The sequence below is a fragment of the Gekko japonicus genome, unplaced genomic scaffold, assembly GCF_001447785.1.
Source record: "Gekko japonicus isolate JY-2015 unplaced genomic scaffold, Gekko_japonicus_V1.1 scaffold111, whole genome shotgun sequence".
Classification (NCBI taxonomy): Eukaryota; Metazoa; Chordata; class Lepidosauria; order Squamata; family Gekkonidae; genus Gekko; species Gekko japonicus.
Genome location: NW_015171505.1, coordinates 290,109 through 310,749, shown reverse-complemented (window position 1 = coordinate 310,749; position 20,641 = coordinate 290,109). Strand labels below are relative to the sequence as shown.

Below are 20,641 nucleotides of genomic sequence, written 5' to 3'. Positions count from 1 at the left end.
TTGTCAATTTGTCCATTTCTGCCATAAAAAGCATCTTCCTTATCCATTCCCACATCTCAGGTACTCGTTCTTGTTTCCAATACTGAGCATAAGTCATTCTGGCGCATCCATATTGCCTCTTGAAGCGAGGTAACGGCCTCGGCTCCTGCTCTTCGAGGAGGGAAAACATCGGTGGGCAGAAAGAGTAGTTAGCAAAAGGTTTTGGGGTATCAGTGTTCTGATGCACAACATGTGTCTTTTTGAAATGTGTTTGTTTCCACGTAAAAAGTTCTTTTTTCAGAACGAAAAGTGTTCCCGCTACATGTTTGCCATGGCATCTCAACAATTTATGCTGTCATCTACACAGTATTGCAACTAGCATATAGGATCAGCACCAAAACAGAAGTAATATTGCTTCTGATTGGTAATTTTTAAAAGGTCTTCATTGAAAATTTAACATCCGCTAGAGTGACAATAAACTGTCATAAACACATGAGATCATAGTTAATAATCAAGTATCAATAAATTAACATAGTAAAACATCTATAACACAATTTTGATCGAAAAGGTCTTTGTTTTGAGCGGTAAAATTTAAAACAGGGTACCAAGAGTTATAAGAATCAAGAGAGGTTTGTATTAGTATCTTTTCCATTGTGAGATAATCCCATATGTTCCTGTACCAACTCTGAAGAATTGGGGGTGAGGGTGATTTCCAGGAGGAGGTGACTGCAGACCTTGCAGCGGCGCATAATATAGAAACAAAATCTTTCTTAACTTGGGGGTAATTAAGAAGAGATGCAGTGGAAAACAGGCAAAGGAAGAATAGGAGAGAAGGGAGTAGTGGCTGTCTGTGTTTTGAACTTTCCCGAAGCTCACGGGCACCCCTAAAGACTCCAGGACTCACACTGACACAACCATGGACAGCTTCAAGAGGGAATTAGATAAGCATATGGAGCAGAAGTCCATCAGTGGTTATTAGCCACAAGGTATAGATAGGAACTCTCCGGCTGGGGCAAGTGATGGCAATGTATTCTTGGTGCTTGGAGGGGCAACAGTGGGAGAGCTTCTAGTGTCCTGGCCCCACTGCTGGGACCTCCTGATGGCACCTGGTATTTTTGGCCACTGTGTGACAGAGTGTTGGACTAGATGGGCCATTGGCCTGATCCAACATTGGCTTCTCTTATGTTCTTACATTCTCCATTGACCACTGGTTTGCCAGCCTTTAACCAGAAATTCCAAATTGTTCCTCCTCCATCTCTGAAGACTGGTTATGACACCTAGGAACTTGTTTTCTGTTTTTGATATGCTCTTAGTGTGTCAAGTCCTGATAATTGTGTACTTTGAGCATGTGTTCATAGGCACAACTGAGAGCACTTCTAAACAGTTTACATTAATTTGCAGGGTACTTCAATATGGTCAAGATGGCTGCTTTGGGTTTTGATAAAGAAACAGCTAAGATGCAGACAAAACTGAGTTGCATCTCTCAACATTAGTTCTTCATTCTTCTGTGTGATCAGTAAACATAAAACAAAATGGCAGCTGGATGGTGACCAATAGCTACAAGGAAAATCTAGACCAAACCACCGCTTTGCCATCTAGTTGGATGTTTATGTTATTTCTAAAACATTTGGCATATTATTTCTGGGCAGGAAAGTCTTGGTTGATGAATTCAGTATATCAGATGTCTTTTAGTTTAATTCACAGGCTTACCTTTGGGTGCTTGATAACCCTGATCCTGATTCCAAATGAATTGAGTTGTGTTGTTGGTGGAGCGTTTGGTCCTCCCAGGAAAATGCAGTCTGGCTTTACTATTGTTTAGCAGATTTATCCAGCAAAGAGTTCTTCCTCCCTGCTCTTCGGGGCTCCACTCAGTTTGCTCTCCTGTTCCATCTGCTGTCAGAATCGTACAAATGACAGCTCGGAGAGGTTAGAATGGCCGTAGCCCTAGGAGGTCACAAGGAGGTAACAATATACAATTTTCCGTGGTTCAAGGGTAGCCTTATCCTACTGTTCTTCATTACAGTACTGCAGTGAGATCAATTTTATTAAGTTGTAAGTCATAGGAAGCCAACACCATTAACTACGTGCTGGACCAAATAATTTTTTTTTTATGTTTGTGTATTGCAGTTGTGGGTTCCCCCCCCCTTTCCACTGGTTGTTGCCACAGAGATAGAGACAGAAAGGATTTTATTCAATGCATGGAATTTCAAGGACCCTTTCCTGCAAGGTGGATGTGACTTTTGTATAGGGAAAGCAACGTGCATTCCAGGTGTACGCTGATATGGGGGCAGAATGTGCCTGCACATTTTGTGTAATGATTTTTTGTGTGTGAGTGTATGTCCTCTGCTTGCTATTGATAATGAAGGCTATTGCTCAGCCTAATGGACTTCAGCCACAGCTGACCCTGAACTCAGCAGTAACCCCAACCAGTATAGTCTTTTGTCTCTTTAGATGTGGTCTCTTTTTAAACTCTCGTCTTGCTGATTGTGATGGTTCTTCTGCAGCGAGGGTTGCCAGGTCTTACCTCCTTGCCGTCGGGGGGATGGGAGGGAGCTATCCAGGGGTGGGAGGTGGTGCGCGCGATGTCCCCGACATGATGACGTCACACGGAAGTGATGTCATCATGTTGAGGACGTTGCATGTTGATGCTTTGGTAGTTTGAGCAAAATACCAGAGTGTCGCCGCGCGACATCCCCAATAGGATGACATCACTTCCGTGTGATGACGTCACTTCAGGGACGTCACACCGAGTCGTGGCTGTTGGGGGTGGGGCTTCCCCCCCAATGGCCAGCTGGCTGGTGGGGGGCAGGAGAATGCAAAATCAGCAGATCCTCCACTCCCACCTTGGGGCTGGCAACCCTAGCTGCAGGTTTCCTGACCCAGTTGTTGAGGACCTGTGGTTTAGATCGGGGTCCCCAACGTGGTGCCTGTAAGCACCACGGCACACTCCAAGACCTTTCCTGGTGAACACCAAGTGTTCCTTAGAAATTGGGTGTGGCCAGGTGGGGCTTTTACCCAGCAAGGTTTCTGAGTGGCCATTGGAGATTTGGTTGGCTGCAGAGGTTTTTTTTAAAATTTTTAAAAAAATGTTTATTAAGGTCAAGTATAACTTATAACATGTACAATAACTGCAAAACAGTATACAAAAGTCCAGATAGTCCAAAATTACAAACCAGCCAGTTAATCACCCCCAAAGTTTTCAACATACATCAACAGTTATAACATATTAACATAATAATTTAATATCAGATCTGTTCCCATATATAAAAATGACTTTTGAACTATAAATCCCACTGACTGGAGTCAGGTTTAAAATACCACAAGTTTGGGAGTCTGCTACTCTTGCTTTGGCAGCAGCTTCCACTGTAGCACAAGGATCTTTACTGTGTGACTGAAGGTAGGCTGTGGCAGCGGTTTTGCGGCTGGCTGCACCTCATGCGGCAGCCGTTTTATGGCAGCCATTTTGTGGCTGCAGCCACTGTGCTAGATCAGGAGTCCAGATGTGTCAACAAGCTCAAAAAGGCTGGGAACTCCTGGTTGCGATACTTGTCATCTGTGGATAACAAAAGGGAATTTTTGAGAATGCGTTCAACTGGAAGCCCAAGGTTGTTGGAAGATAAAATGGCTGAAGGGTGAGCCCTGAATGACATCCCGAACTCCTTTGAGGAACAGCAGGATAAATATCCAATAGATAGGTTGATGGAAAGATGTATAACAAGCCAGTGGCTAAAATCGTGTCAGATTTTGTTGTCTGTTTTTCATGCGATTTGTGTCACACCGAGCTTTGAAACGAACCTTTTTAGTCCTTAAGGTGCCCCTAGATTTTTGTTTTATTTGGCAGTCATTTAGCCCAAGGTTGTTGTTGGAAGATAAAATGAACCAAGGGTGAGCCATTTTATCTTCTACAATCTGTGATAAAGGCTTAGTTGACCAAAGAAATCCTACAACAAATGTGTGGGGACTGCTCTGCCGATAACTGCAACAACCTTCGGAGATTAAACACTGATATTTAAAGGAGGTCTTAGCATGTGCCACGGCCTACCACAGGGAGAACATTGGACATGCACAACCTCTGGGCATGCACCACAAGTCAGTGTGGTGTAGGGGTTTAGAAGATCCTGGTCCAAATCCCTGCCCTGCTGTGTGAACTTGCCAGGAAACCAGCCCAACGCTAACGACTGGCAGGAAATTTTGAAGATGGGAACGTGAGAATTGATGTTGCTTTGATGCAGTGATGTAACTTTGGCACAAACCTGAAAGTGAGATCATCGTGTTGGGATGACATTCTAGGTTTCCACCAAACCGCTATGGTTAAAACCATAGAGTTTCAGAGAATTGTAAACTGCTGTTACAGTGTGATGATGTCACTTCTGGGTTCACACTGGAAGCCATGTTGCAGTGATGCTGATCCTCCTTTCCCATTTCCCCCTGCCACCCTGTTGAGCAGAGGCAAGGAACAGAGGCTGTTGGGCAGGAGACCTCCCGCCGGAGTGGGAGACCTGGCAGCGCCACTGCTGACTGACTTTGCAATGGAAAAAAACTAAGCTATCTCTGAATTGCTGAGTAGTTTTCAAGATAAAAATAGCTTAGAAACGGCTAATAGAAATAATTCCTTTGAATAAATTTGCTCAAGTTGGGGGTCTATTGTCAGTGGTTCGGTTCCAGAAATGGTTGACCGTAAGTTTTCCATTAGCAGCCAGTGTAGGGTTCAGATGGCAGTTCTTTAAATTAAATTTATATACTCGGACTCTTTTTATAGGTTTCAGCCTTATAAAACTGGCGGGTTGGCATCATGATTTATTAACTATCAACTCTACGGGACATGCAAGCTTTAAAGAGATTGAATCCGGCATTAATGCTCGTGATTTGCGTCTGGAATGTGAGAACGGTCTAAAGGCGCATCCAGTAAATATGAAAAAAAAAAAGGAAAGTGGGGACGGGAATGCGATTATTGGAGGGAAGCTGGCACAGTCTTCAATGGGGCCGGTTATTAAATAGCAGTTCAAAGCCGTATAGGGCTTTTTCCTTCCATTGCTTTCCTACAGTCTGTTTTTACTGAAATGAAGAGTTGGGGGGAGACTATAAAAGCACAGAGGTGTGGAAAGCGGGCACTTTGTTTGAATAAGCATCAGTTCAATTGTTATGTGAAAAGTAGACACCCCACCTTTCTTTTCCAAACGCTTGGGCCACTGACAGGCTTTTAACGGCTGGAGATTATAATAGGAGGTTTCTGTAGCTAATAGGCTGGTACTACTGTGACAGTTTGTTGACTTTGGAAATGTAGTGTTGATTTAAACATTGAGAGATCCTATGATACTCTGAAAGCTTATGCATTGATTTTTAATATTTCCCTCTCTATCCAAAGGGTACGCCATGCTGTGACTTCTCTCCAGAAACAGTACAGTTTTTTCCCCCTCCTTCCTATTAGCGGTTTTATGCTAGCTTGCACAGCACATTTGGTGAAATCTGGTTTTCGGTGGCTGGTGTTAATTGAACCCTGCCAGTGACGCACTGCAAGGTTCATGCCTCTTGTGAAGTAAACTACATATCTTCATTTTGTTCTTACTTGCCCGTGTCGGTCAACACTAATTGTCTTTCCAGTGATTATTTGTGGCTTTTTAAGGGATGGTAAAATGCGGTGGCTCAAGTGGTTAAGACGCTGAACTGCAGGCTGTGGAAGGTCAATAGTTCAGCAGTTTGAGACCCGGGTTGCCGCATGACGGAGTGAGCTCCCGTCTCTAGTTCCAGCTCCTGCCAACCTAGCAGTTCGAAAGCAAGACATTGCAAGTAGATAAATAGGTACCACTTCGGTGGGAAGGTAACAGCGTTCCGTGCGCCTTGGTGTTTAGTCATGCCGGCCACATGACCATGGAAACGTCTTCGGACAGCGCTGGCTCTTCGGCTTTGAAACGGAGATGAGCACCGCAACCCTAGAGTCGGACTTGACTGGCTTTCGAGCAAGGGAACCTTTACCTTTTTTTAAAATGGCAACTGGTAAAATGGTAAATGGGCATGGTATAGTCCAATCTTGTAAAATCTTGGAAGCTAAGCTGGGTCACCACTTTGAAGGGAGACCACCAGGAGAAGCTCTGCAGAGGAAGGCAATGACAAACCACCTCTGTTACTCACTTACCTTGGAAGCCCCTTACTGGGGTCACTGTAAATTGGCTGCAACTTGACGACACTTTACTGTTAAAATCCTCCTTTACTATTAAGGGTGGCGATCACACGCACAATTAGACCCGACATAGGTGCGAATGGCGGGCAGATTTAAAGGAAGCAATCAGACAACAGTATCTGGGAAGCACCCCGCAGCCGTCGGCAACCCGTTCTGTTCCACTGCAGAAGCGGAGTTAAAAGACACCAGGGGAAATCCGGTAGTAGACGGGGTTGCGACGGTCCACGGATAGAGATGTAAAATTTCCGGAAATTTTGAAGCTCGGAAAAAAACTCGTTTTTTCCCCGTTTTTTTCCGGGAAAAAACAGAAATTTTCGGGAAAATTGAAAAAAATGCTACATTAACATTTCTTTTGTCTTTTCTAGATTGAAAGTCATTCTGTTACTTTAGGAACATAAAATATGACTATGGACATTTTTACTTGGCATGAAATTATCACAACTAGCATATTAAAAATATAGTGTATCCAAACAATTATTACAAACAGAATACCCTCCCACATGCAAAAACAAAACTGAAACTTTTTTATTTTCTTCTGACAATCGCACCTCCTAAAGGAAGAAATGCATCTTGTTCTTGCATTGGGGAGTTCTGTTTGTAACCTAGGACTTGCTTGTCCTCAGTGCACAGAAATTAGATCAATCTGATACCATATATATTTTTTTTTAGAAATTATTTGGAAAATATTAGAACACTTTGTCTTAAAATATTTTATTCATCATGTTAAAATAAAACGTTCCATAGTCAATTTTTTTTCTTTTTTCAATTTTTCCAATTTTTGGAAAAAAACAAAAAGGCTTCAGGAAAAAAACGGAAAAAAACGTTTCCCCCCCGAAATTTTCCGATTTTTCCCTGGGCCTTCACATCTCTAGCCACGGATGGACTTTCCCATGTCTGATTGCTCCAGCGTGCTCTCATGGCATCGGGATGGTCTGATCAGCCCATCCCAACTCCGTGCTGTTGTTCCCCCCCCTTCGCAGTATGCGCATCATCGCAAACTCCATAGGGAGCCCTCGGTGTGGAGGTGTGATTCATTCATCGATCCCTCGGATAAGCGCATGGGGTGGAAACGGCACCAGAACCCCCGGCTCACCCACAGTTGTGTCTGATCACACACTGACAGACTGCGCCCACAGCTTCAAAGGGAGGTGTGATTGTGCAACTGCGGGTTAAATGCCTCCGGAGGAAACAGCTTCGCTTCCCCCCCGTTTTTTCAGGCGCATGTGACTGCAACGAAGAATACTTTTACTCAGAGGTCATTTCGGGGGGGATCGCAGTTCCCCCGGGTGAGGTACGGGGGGCGGGGCACATGACGAAGCCCCGCCCCTTGCTTCCGGCCGCCCCGCTTCCAGCCCTCATTCAGTCAGGAGGAGGCAGGAGAAGAGGGAGGGTAAGTTGCTTCCTCCCTGCCTCTCCCCACCCCTGCCTGCCTGGGGCCAGGGAGGGCCTTCGTGGGGCTTCCTTGCACTCCCGCCGGCCTTGCAGGTCCACCGCCTGGCCCCTCATGGGGCTCGGCAATGGAGCTGCAAGGCTGGTGGCGGCCGGGACCTTTGGGGGCGGGGTGTGTGGCCTTATGACACACTTCTGGTGATGTCAGGGTGTGTGGCCTTATGACACACTTCCGGCGATGTCAGGGTGTGTGGCATATGCTAATGAGTTATGCTAATGAGTTCCCCTAGCTCTTTTTCTACAAAACGACCCCTGCTTTTACTTCGTGCTAACCCTGGTTTAAGGGCTTTTTGTGTGGACTTTGGGAAGGGCTGAGGATTGTTACTTGAGGCTGATAGTACCAGCACTAGCCCTCGGCTACGGCTGGGGTTGCCAGCCTCCTGAGGAGACCTGGAATTCTCCCATAATGACAACTGATCTCCAGACGACCGAGATCAGTTCCCCTGGAAAAAAATGCGTGGATTCGAAGGCATCGTGTTCCTGCTGCGTTCCCTGCCCTTGCCAAACTGCACCCTTTCTAAGCGCTGTCCCCAAATCTCTAGGAATTTCCCATCCCGGAGTTGGCGATCCTGAAGACCCCCATTTTGGCAGTTCTTAGTAGAGGTTAGAGGAATATATGCGCAAACAGAGGAATCTCTCTTGGTACTTTCTCCGACCTGGGACAATCTGTGCAGTGTGAGAGGGATTGCGTAGTTAGGGTGGTGGGCTTGTTTATCATTCTTAGGTTCCCAGCAAATGCCTGATACCTTCTTCCTTCGATACATACATGTTTGTTTTTTAGTTTAAGGAATATACGAAGATTTGGATGCTCAATATGCTCCTTTTAATGTCTTCAAAACGAAACACATACGCGGCAAAGCTGTGAAGCAAACTTGAGTCCTTTTCAGATGTTACAGTTGAGTGAAGCAGGACCATACTCTACCTCTGGTCCTAACCATACGAGTGGCTGCCATGTTGTACAAACAGGGGCAATGTGCATTTTTACTATGTGTATACAACGTCGATGTGCCTGAGTTGAAACACTGAGAAATCCATTGGTCCATTCCTGGTAAATATGTGGGTTTCGCCTGTCCAAAGAGCATGGTGATGGGGCATACTGGAATGATCTATGTGTGGTTGGTGGGCTCCTCCTGACGCAGCAGTGGTTATGAGTGCGGACTCTAATCTGGGAGAACCGGGTTTAATTCCTCACTCCTCCACATGCAGCTGCTGGTATGACCTTGGGTTAGTTACGAGTTCTCTCATAGCTGTTCTCTCATGAGCAGTTATTGAAAGCCCCACCTACCTCATGGGGTGTCCTTTGTGGGGAGGGGAAGGGAAAGGAGATTGTAAGCCACTCTGAGACCCCTTTGGGTAGTGAAGGGCAGGGTATAAATCCAATCTCCTCCTCTGAAAAGGCCTGTAGCAGAGGTCCCCACCTTTCTGAGCCTGTGGGCGGTTTTGGAATGCTGACACAGCATGGTGTGCACAGCTACAAAATGGAAGTCACAAAATGGCTGCCATAGGAGACAGAGCCAGCTACACAGTGGCTGCCACAGCTTGTCTCAAGTCGCATAATGGAAGATCCTTGTGCTGTAGTGGCAGCTGCTGCCAATCAAATCTCCAGTGGCCCATCAGAAGCCTTGTTAGGCAAAAGCCCCACCCGACCCTGCTCACTTTCTAAGAACACTTGGTGGGTGCCAGGAAAGATGTCACCAAGCACCAAGGCACCCACGGGCTCCATGTTGGGGACCCCTGGCCTACAGTTAGCAAGCTTTCTTACAGAGAGACTGACCTTTGTTTGCCTGTATTTGGACCAATCTCGTCATAGTCAACTCTGGGGGGAAAGGTCATAGTGCGAATGTGAGTGGTGCTAGTAAATTGCAATGGAGGTTTCAGAAAAGCAGGTGGTTTTTACCCCCACATATGTGTCGATTTATAGTAGGCGTCCTTCCCTGATTAATTGTGTGGGCAGCGCCTGTCCATGCAGCCAAGTCCAGTGTTGCTCCTGCTGCATTTGGTCACAAACTCAAAGACCTGGAGTAGTCGTAAGTCAGCGTTTCAGTGTGGACAGGGGCTGCAGGATGCTAATGAGGCCGGATGTGGCTGCCCCGTGTTCTTTTTGTCATGATTGCATTTCTCTGTGAACCGACCCGAGATATTATTCAACCTGTTAAGCTCATTAAGATCGGTATGATTCTTACAGCCTTTTTAAGGTTCTTTGAATTCTGCAAAAGTCTCTTTCCCCTCATTTCCTAGGAGACTTAACATTTGCATGAAAACTATTTTCTGGGTAGGAGGGGGGAAAAAAGATTAAGAACTGAAACATGGTATGTTAGTTTTTATTAGCAGGCATTAATTAAATACCGTCATTTTCCTGAATACTGTACATGATCTGAGATAGTGTAAATGCTGGATTGTATTGTCTGTAAATGATGAAATAAGAGGCTTCTGTGTTGTGGCCGTTTAATTAATTAATTAATTAATCAATCAATCAATTAATTAGTTAATTCATTTATTTATTTAATTCGATTTCTATCCCGCCTTGCCTGACAAGCAGGTTTAACTGAGCTTTGCATGCAAAGAAGATTAGAGGCTGTATTTAGGAGAAGACCAAAGCAAGAAGGGGCCCTGATTCGGCGATAGAACATCTGCTCTGTAGGCAGAAGGTCCCAGGTTCAGTCCTTGGCATCTCCAGTTAAAAGGGAAAGACCTTACCTAAGACTCTCCAGAGCTGCTGCCAGTCAGAGTAGACAATACTGACCTTGGGGGTGTCAAAGGTCTGACTCAGTAGAAGGCAGCCTCATTTAAGGAGGGGCTGTGGCTCAGTGGTGGAGCATTTGCTTTGCAGGCAGAAGATTACAGGTTCATCCCCCAGCATTTCCAGTTAAAAGGATCAGGAAGTATTTGACATGAAAGACCCCGGAGAGCTGCTGCCAATCAGTAGAAGAGCTACCTTTGAGTCCATTAGCGCCTGAAAGATCGTAGGGGCATGAGCTTTTGAGATTCAAGAGCTTTGACTCTGGGAATCTCATGCCCCTAACATCATGTTTATCCCTTTAAGCTCATACCCCTAAAAACAGATGACGAAGGGAAGTTCGACTTTGAAAAGCTCATGCAGCTAAAATCTTGCTGGTTTCCGGGGCGCTACTGGACTTGAATCTAGCTGCAAATCAGAGTAGACAGTACTGATCTTGTTGGGTCTAGTAGAAGACAGCTTCAGGAGAAGGGGAATAAGAATTTTCGAGACACATGAGAAAATTTCGAGGCAGGTCGAAACAAACAAACAACCCTCTCTTATCATTTTGATAGGGGGGGGGAATCATTTTCCCCCCCAAATTTTATTTATCAATTTTAAATATACAAAAAAACATCAATACAATACAACGTTGCTTCACTTACAATACAAAATAATTACCCCCCACCCCTATCTATAACCTTAACTTTAAAACAGAACATTCCTCTAGGATAGACCCAGATATCTCATTGTATACATCCTTATTTGAAACCCATATATCCTCTTTTCTTTCAGTATAATGCAATCTTAAGGTATTTCTCTGGGATGGCATAGGCTTTATTTTGCTGGGGGGGGGGGAATCATAACGAAAGAGCCTTTAGCCTCTGCAGGTCGTTTCCGGTAAAAACCTTGCAAAGTCCAAACTTATTCCGAGTCTCTTCTTGCTGGCAGGAGGCCTGGGAGGAGAGTTGGAGAATGAGTCGAGGGAGATCCGGGCTTTGGAAGAGAGGAACAGCGTTACCAGCCAGGAAGAGAGAAATGAGGAAGATGAAGACATGGAGGACGAGTCAATTTACACCTGCGATAACTGTCAGCAGGACTTCGATTCGCTGGCAGACCTGACCGATCACAGGGCACACAACTGTCCTGGAGGTAATGTTAAACTAGCTTTACAATTCTGACAGGTGGTTAGCTGGGTAATTGGACATAGCAACAGCTTGGGGCCTCGGGTGAGATTAAAGAATTAATAATGTAATTTTACAGTTAATGTAATTTTATTGTGGTGCCTTGGGTAGTCTTTGTTCACTTCCTTTTTTTAATAAAATTAAAATAAAAAGCAACTTTGGTTTCTCTCCCCCCCTCCCACTTACAATTCTGACAGTAATTATATTAGATTTAAAAAAAAAATACCCTTCGTGTTGTTTTTTATCTTTTTATAAGCAATAAACTTCTAGGCAGCTTCCCCGTTCGACTCTCCCCCTCCCCAGCCTCTTCCCATAATTCCACCGCCGTTCGGTAAAATTACTTATAAGCATTCGAAGTGCTGCGAATTGATGTAAGGTGTTTTTGAGCCCCTGGGGTGAATGCAGTTATTTCTAAGGCAGGCATAGTTGGAAATAGGTGTGTATTTGTTTTCCAGATGCCTGACAACTTTGGTGCCATCTTCCAGGAAATTGAAATAATGTTAACAGAAGTTGTGGGGAGGGCATCGGGGGCTCCATTACTATCAAGAAGGTCCAGCGTGAGGCCCCGCAGACCCTGTTCTGTTTCTCTGGGCGCAGGGCAGAATATTGGCCTGGCCACTGGGAAGAGAAGAAGATTTCTCCTCTCTGCCCAGCACGTTGATGGGTACAAATCCTAGTCCCAGGATATGAAATTTTTAGAAGCATATGCAGCATGTGACTAGATGTACCTCTCCACTCCAGGTCTGTTTGCAATGACTGGTGGAGTATCTGAACAAAGTTTAAGTCCAGTGGCACCTTTAAGACCAACAAAGTTTTATTCAAGGTGTAAGCTTCCATGTGCATACTGCACACTTCTTCTGATACCGAGTATCTGTTCAGCAGCCAGAGAAAAACACTGTATATGGAATGGTGGTAGTCTAGGCTGGAGAAGTACACAGTAGCCATATTGCCTGATGGACAGTGTTCCCTCTAAGCTGAGTTAGTGTGAGCTAGCTCACAGTTTTTTAGCTTCCGGCTCACACATTTCTGTCTTAGCTCAGGAAGGATGGCTCCAGAGCAAACTAATTTATGCAGCAGCCAAATCGCTCACTCAGAACTTTAATACCAGTAGCTCACAAAGTAAAATTTTTGCTCACAAGACTCCACAGCTTAGAGGGAGCATTGCTGATGGAGATGCCTTCTCTTGTCTTATGAGAGATGGCATTCTTGCGGGAGGAGGGGTGGGCTGGGGTGGCAACCTAACACAACATCTTTTGCATTCTCCAGCAGCAGTGTACTGCTTACATGTACATTATGTTTTAGCTTTGTCTTTGTAGTCTGTGGCTTGGCTCACTTGCTTCGGCCATCTGAAGATACTGTATATATCTCATTATTTTCTGCTCTCAGCGTGTGGCGGGCTTAGAGAACAAACCTGTGCTGGTCTCCTCAGCATCTTACTCAAGTCTATTCACTGGGTCCTATCCCCGAGAAAATGTTCTTAGGGTTGCACTGTTAGTGCCCAACCAAATGTGACATTCGGAGTTCCATGATAGTAGATCCCAGTGGCGTTCTGCCTTTAAATACCAGGCACCTGGAGGCTTAATTTGAAGTGGGACTGCAGATCAAAGGGAAGGTTTACGCCCCCCCCGCCCATGCATCATTTTTGCAACTTAAAAGGACCCTGCAGACCTAGTATTTTGGGGAAACATGCAGGTACTGACATAGGCCAGTAGGGAAATGCTTGCTCCGTGGGGCCGTTTTAGATCAGGAAGACAACCCAAGAGGAAGGTGGACCCCCCTCCCCCCGGTCCTACTGTTCAAAAGGAAGAAAAGATGGGAGCTTCATTTATGGAATTCCCAGCTTAATGTCTGTTTTGGTTTTCATAGTGTGCGTTGTGTCGTCTTTACCCTATGACTAGGACTGCCAAACTCCAGGTGGGTGCTGGAAATTCCCAGAATTACAGATGACCTTCAGACTACGAAGATCGGTTCCCCTGGAGGAAATGGCAGTTTCGGAGGGTGGACTCCATGGCTTCACAACCCTGCTAGTACCCCATTGGGGAGAACAGTAGGGCATAGGGTTGCCAAGTATATCTTCGCCGGGAGCGGGGGGCTCCCGGCTGGCGTCTTGTGCGTGCACACGCGCGCCGCACGCACGTCACCCGGAAGTGATGGGAGGACGCCAGGCACGCTGGGGGCAGGGCCATGGCCATACAAGGGAAAACCATAGAGTTTTCCCTTGTATGGCCGTGGCCCCGCCCCCAGCGTGCCCAGTGTGCCCACACTGGGCAGGTGAGGGGTTCCCCCCGGGGCCCGATTCCGCGGCGTCGGAAATCGGGCCTCCAAAGCAGGGGTTTGCCCGCCACCCACCCCCACATGGCAGCCCTAGTAGGGCATGAATATGTAAAGAAACTGAAAATTAGATATAGGACCCTAGGCGCAAACCCTTTCCTCCTCAAAAAGAGGAGACACGAGATTGGGTGTCTAGACACCCATCGCCATACTTGTGATGCTCTTGTTTTGCCCATTATCAGCTATGTGTGGTAGACAGGGAATGTGCTTTTCTGCTTTTCTGCTGTATCATAAGACTTTTCAGCCTGTTCAGTCTGAAATCGCACCGGAGCTTTCATATCAGAAAGGGAGAAAGCTTTGAAGACTGTATTGGAACATGTAATAGGAGGGAAAACAGTGTCTCTAAGTTGGTGATCTACAAATTTTTGTGACATTTCCCTCCTCTTTGTGAGGCCTTGTATGACACACTTGAGTTTTACAATGCATAGCATTCGGCAAGCGAGTTTTCCCTTTCTCTGCTTAAGGCAGCTAAGTGTCCTGTGCAGGTCCAGATCAATATAGGTATTTATTTGTGTTGATAATGTTGCAATTGCAGATAATATAATATAACTAATGACTTCCTCAGGGATGCTGAAGTTTAGAAGACCCTGCGGCTTGGGAGCTGTGCAAGAGCGTAGGCTGTAACTCTGAAGAATAGGATAAACCACCTACTTCCTTGGAATCCCTTAGAAATTCATTATGGCACACTAAAGTTTTATAATGCATGTCAAACCGGCTGCCTTGACACTGCTTGAAGTTAACCTCCGCTTTAGCCTCCCCTCTTCGTCTGGTTGAGACTTTCCTCCTTTCAGAACGAAAACAAGACCTTTCTTATTTTCTTAAATTTCATTCTGTTCAGATTTTGATATCCATAACCATTAAGTTTCCTATATGCTTATTTGAGGCACTGTGGCAATATCTTGCTATGGTACATGGGATTTGAGTGCATTTACAAATATTGTACAAGTCAGTCAACACATTTTACTAGCCCATGAAAATTTTTATACAGCCCGCATGTTCTTATGTGTTAGACATTTGTGGCACACTGATGGCCTGAATAGGGATAAAGTGAGAACATACGGTTGCTCCTTCCCTTAGCTTGATATTTCAAATTTCTGTAATGCTTGTATTGTGTCAATAGATGTCGCTGTAATGAGGCACACAATGGTAAATATAAGTTCTAGCTTACACTCAAGACCATTTAGATTCCAAAACTACTATTCCTTCCATAATTATCTGCCATCGGGTGGTACTGACAATCCAGCTTTTGTGGGTAGACAAATCTGGGTGGAAAGGCAGCCTAAAAATGTTCTATATAAGCATATTTTACACAAACCAGTAGTAAAGAACCCAGGAAAACCTGTCCAAACTAATGGTGTTATCAATTCTTGCCTGCCTGGATTTTTTTTTTTAAAAAAACCCACAGACAAATGCCCTTGTGTAATGCAAACCCACATAGGCATTTGTACAAACTAACCCTTAGCGGAGGCTGTTGGTGTTGAAATCCCATCTTTACAACTGTGATTGAAAAAAATAACAAAATGTATGCTATAGGTTTAGGTTACATATCTTATAGAAAGCAGTGGTAAACCAGATTTCAGCACAAAATAGTGGATGCCTTAAATCAGGGCTAGATCTCTTCTCCAAATTCCTATTTTGTACCTACATTATGGTCCCCCGTCTAACTAGCGTACTGCCCGTATATGTGCTTGAAATGGTTCGTAGGCTACTTAGGAAGATTATTTGACGTTTGAATCTCCTTTTGCGCAAAACCATTAGTGTTGTTCTCTGTGTTAATTGTTCTGGAAGAACTACTGCCCCCCGGTTCCATTCTTGCAATCCTCAGTTGGGTTAAAGTCCCCAGACAGAATCCGCACAGAAAAACAGAGAGTAGGAAGAATCCATACTTTGATTAAAGACATATACAGGGTGACGACTGTATATTAGGCAGTCTTGCTCTCTCAGAGCATTGCTTTCCCCATCATAGGTGATTTAAGGGGTAATCCTAAATGTGTACCCCAAAGTAAGTCCTGTCTTATTCATTGGGGCTTATTCCCAGAAAAGTGTTTTTAGGATTGCAATCTGAAGCAAAGTTGTGCCTTTCTAAGCCCATTGACTTCCATGGCTTTAGAAGGATGTAACTGCCTAGGATTATATAAATATAATATAACAAGAGGCGGGACCCGCGATACTCGCGTGGGGGAGGTATTCCCCGTGACTCCCGGGTGGCTCGCCTGCTGAAGCCGCAGGAGCTCTGCAAAGAGGAGGACGTGGCAGCGGCTGCAGGTGAGCTCAGCAGGCGGTCCGTTGGGCTCACCAGGATTCCCCACCCCCACCCCACGACAGCAGCAACGGCTGCAGCTAGCCACCAGCCCTCCAAGGTTCTCCCCCCCAGCCACCGCGGCTGCGAGCAGCAAAGGCAGCGAGCCCTGTGCGGCTCTTCTCCCTCCCCCGCCGCCGGGCATGTTGGGAATTAGATATATAGATTTATTTATTAATTAAATTTACGCCCCGCCCTACCCCCCAAAATGGGCTCAGAGTGGCTCACAACATAAAACCAACAAGCAATAAAAACAGTAAAACAATAAATAGCAATAGCAGATCAGCCAAACTCATGCATTATGAAATAATTACCCTAAGAAACTCCAGTGTCCGGATGCTATCCAGAACAGTTGGACACTGGGAAAAGGTCATAAACAGCTCTGTGGACAGGATGGGGGGAGGGGGGCAGAATGAATGCCTACCGCTTCAACCAAAGGCCTGGTGGAACAGCTCCATTTTACAGGCTCTGTATAATATATGCATGTGTATGTATATATAAATAATAATATATTTATATATTTTATACCAGGGGTGTCAAACATGCAGCCCGGGGGCCGAATCAGGCCCCCAGAGGGCTTCTATCAGGCTCGCAGTGGAACTGGCTGCCTTCTGCTCCTTCTTCCAGTTCTGCTGTTGCTGCGTCATCCTAGTTTTGCAGCTTACAGATACACACCTGAACAGCATACTCAAGATCGCAACAGCAGAGACATTTTGATGCAGTAATTCAGAGCAAGAGGTGTCAGTGATCAGAAACTGTTAAATAAACAAAATATTGCAAGAGTGCTAATGTTTTAAGCATGCTTTTAAGTAAAAAAAAACCTTTGTGTTTGTGTCCTTTATAAAGTTTAGATCTCCACTACCTGGCATTACATTTTATGACACACATGGCCCGGCCCAAAAAAGGTCTCTTTTATGTCAGATCCGGCCCTCATAACAAATGAGTTCGACACGCCTGTTTTATACTGTATTCATTAAATACAACTGAGGGATGGCTTAGACCTTTTTAAACTCGGGTTTATTGCATCACAGACATGCTGAATGCCACATTCCGTTACCGGGTTGTCTTTGTCCATGACACAAATTCGAAATTCTGCATGTACTGTTGGATGCTGGACTATATCTTGCTTGTTCCGACAAGCCTCTAAGTTTGCAATAGCACATGTGGATTTCCTTTACCTAAGACCAAAAAATAAAATAAAATAAATAAATCTGAATTAATCTTTGTTTGGTGAGGTGAGGAAATGTTTTGTCTTTTTCGTGGTCTCAAAAACTGAGAAAGCGCTTTCCGTTCCAGATCAGATTTCTTTTCAATCGACACCTATTTTCCCACCCACTGGGACAGGGTGCCTTCTCATAAATTTTTGCCTCTCCGGTTTCTCGGCTTGAGGATGGAGGATCTGCAGCGCATTAGCACATCAATGAACTGGACGTTATGAGGTTACGACTAGGGTCCCTGAGCATTTCGTGAGGTCCTCTTCTGCTGTTGAGAATTTTATGGGTTGCCTGTTTTTCAAAAAGGCAGCAGAGATGGGCAGAAGAGGTGCCTGCTCAAAAGCGGCTGGTATTTCTGAATAGCCATGTACAGTAGATGCTAGACTGCAATTAAAAGGGATCTTGCAGTTCCTAATTGTAAAATGCCACCTCACCAGGGCTCCCAGATGTACATGTTCAATATCGAGTGTATGCGTGCAATTCTAGATTATCTCCAGGGTGCCACCTAAAGGAAGCAGCAATTGTCTTGTCACAGTGTGCAAAAGAGCTGGTATAGCCTCGTATAAAAGAAACCCGGCTCTAATTTGGAATACCTTTGACTTCTGTCTTGTTTTCTGGAACTAACCGGGGCTTCAGACAGATGATCTGATTGATCTGTGCTTGTGGCGGCATCCACACCTCATTGGGTATTGCACGATCAGTACAAGATAGGAATAATCTGTAGCTGAGGCTGCATCCACTGTTTATTGGTTATTGCACAATCCAGCTGCAATAGCAATAATTTACAGCTGGGGCTGCATCCGCCCCTTATTGGGTACTGTAATCTCTGTTGCAATAGTAATACTTTATAACTGGATTATCTAGTCCATTAATGAAAATCCCATTGCAAATTATAGCTATAACGCAACAATGGTGCAATATCCAGTAGTCGGGAGCCGATGCCCAGTCCCAACAACCCCACCCAAACTGAGGACAGCTGGGGGCCTGACTTACTCATGTGAGGAAGGTCAGAGGAGGGAGGCAGTCGGGGACCAGTCAGTGATGGAGAGTGGCATGGTCAGAAGGCAAGGACAAGCTCATGGACCTGGGGAAGGCCAGCATGCGAGAAGCTAAGAGGCAGACCTGAGTAGCCAGGAGCAGGGCAGGGAGGGAGGCAGGCAGGCAGCAAGGGGAAGAGGCAGTAAAGGCTTCCCTTTCCTTTTATAGCCTCCCAGGTGGAGCAGGGGGAAAGGGGTTGGATACAGGCCAGCTGGGGGTGGGGCTAGGGAATCCCGTAAAAAGGAAGGCACCACGTCTGGACAGGGTCTGAAGGGTCTGAGCTGAGCCAGGCCAGAGTGAGCCAGGCCAGGGAAGGCAGAGGACCGGGGTGCCAGAGGCCCCTCTCTTCCCCAGTTCTGAGGCTAGAGTGGGGACCTCCTCCTCCCTTCCCTTTTGTGTGGGGAAACCACAGAGGTTGGGTCCCAGCCCTGGGGCTGGGAGAGCCTCATGCAAGTGATGTGTTGATGCAGCCTGGACTTTCTGAGCATCTTTTCATGGGGGGGGGGGTAGAGAGGAGGCTGGGTTTCTCACCCTCCTCACCCAAGGTGCAGGGCTATTTTTGGGCAGGAACGCACAGGAACGCAGTTCCGGCTGGCTCCCAAGTTGGCCACACCCAGCAGGAACTCATTAGCATAATAGGCCACACCCAACAGCAGGAACTCATTAGGACTGGCTACATTAGGGGTGTGTGGCCTAACATGCAAAGGAGTTCCTGCTACAAAAAAGGCCCTGGGTTTTGACAACAAACAAGGTAAGGAGAATAACAAGCAAAAGGTGGGTGTGGATGGATAACCAGACTTCTGGTAACATGGGGGTGCGGCCTAATGTGCTAATGAGCTGTGCTGTCAGGGGTGTGGCCTAATATGCTAATGGTTCCTGCTGTTGGGTGTGGCCTATTATGCTAATGAGTTCCTGCAGGGCTTTTTCTGCAAAAAGAGCCCTGCCAAGGTGCATATTGAAACTGGGACCTCTGTCAGTGATGATGTGTGTAGCGGTTAGAGTGCCAACATAGAGAGACACGGGTTCAAAATCCCTACTCAGCCATGAAGGTCACTTGAGGAAGGGGAAACCATATACACCACCATGATGAGCTCTTTGGGGTAGGGGTAGGAAAGAAGTGTAATAGCTACCTACAGGTGGGCACGGGGCTGGAAGTGGGTCATGGGGAGATGGGATGGTTTTGGTTCTCAAAATTGCACGGGCTGGAAGGTTGTAGCCCCAGTCTGCATTAGAGTTGCATTTTGCTATAGTTTCTCTTCACTTCTTCCCATCTCCATTATAGTGTGTGTGTGTGTGTGTGTGTGTGTGTGTGTGAAGTACCATCAAGTCATAGCCGATTTAGGGAGACCCCCTCCCATAGGGCTTTCAAGGCAAGAGAGTATCAGAGGTGGTTTGCCGTTGCCTGCCTGGACTTCCTTGGTGAACTTCCTTGGTGGTCTCCCATCCAAGTACCAATCAGATCCTCCCCTGCTTAGCTTCTGAGATCTGATGAGATCGGGCCAGTCTGGGCCATTGAGGTCGTCCTCTGCAGTCATAGGATAATAATACTGAGAAGGCACCTGAGAAGGTTGTTGTAGGCCCAGGGCTCTTTTTGTAGCAGGACCTCCTTTGCATATTGGCGACACACCCCTAAAGTAGCCAACCCTCCAAGAGCTTACAGTAGAAGAAGCTCTGTAAGAAGAGCTCTGTAAGCTCTTGGAGGGTTAGCTACATTAGGGATGTGTCGCCTAATATGCAAAGGAGTTCCTGCTGCAAAAGGAACCCTGGTTGTAGCTACAAGCACTATGTCAGTTCTTTAGTATTTTTATTACTTACGGCAGTGCTTATGAAGCAGTAAACATATATGGAGCCCTGTACATTTGAGAACAGTATTCAGGGGTGCAGTCCAGCAGCCTGTAAAAGTCTGGAGGAGGAGGAAGAGGAAGAAGAAGAGCTGGTTTTTATACCCTGCTCTTCACTACCCGAAGGAGTCTCAGAGCGGCTTACAATCACCTTCCCTTCCTCTTCCCGACAACAGACACCCGGTGAGGTAGGTGGGGCTGAAAGAACTCTGAGAGAACTGTGACTGGCCCAAGGTCACCCAGCTGGCTTCATGTGGTGGAGGAGTGGGGAACCTCCAGATCAGAGTCCGCTACTCTTAACCACTGCAGTACGCTGGCTCTTGCCGGGGATAACAGTGCTTCACAATCAGCTTTTCTAGGGCCCCGGTCACACGGGCCAGACAATGCAGGGGGGAGGCAGGGCTATTTGCGC

The 20,641-nt window shown here is 46.0% G+C and overlaps 1 protein-coding gene across 1 annotated transcript in view; it reads left to right on the top strand.

Moving 5' to 3' along the window:
- Positions 1–20,641, top strand: part of ZNF423 (zinc finger protein 423) — a gene marked incomplete at its 3' end in the record, with an annotated part of 303,352 nt that overhangs the window by 44,261 nt on the left and 238,450 nt on the right. The window contains exon 2 of the mRNA XM_015419239.1: positions 11,274–11,474. Within this exon, the coding sequence (XP_015274725.1) occupies positions 11,378–11,474 (97 nt within the window). The remainder of the gene's footprint in view (positions 1–11,273; positions 11,475–20,641) is intronic.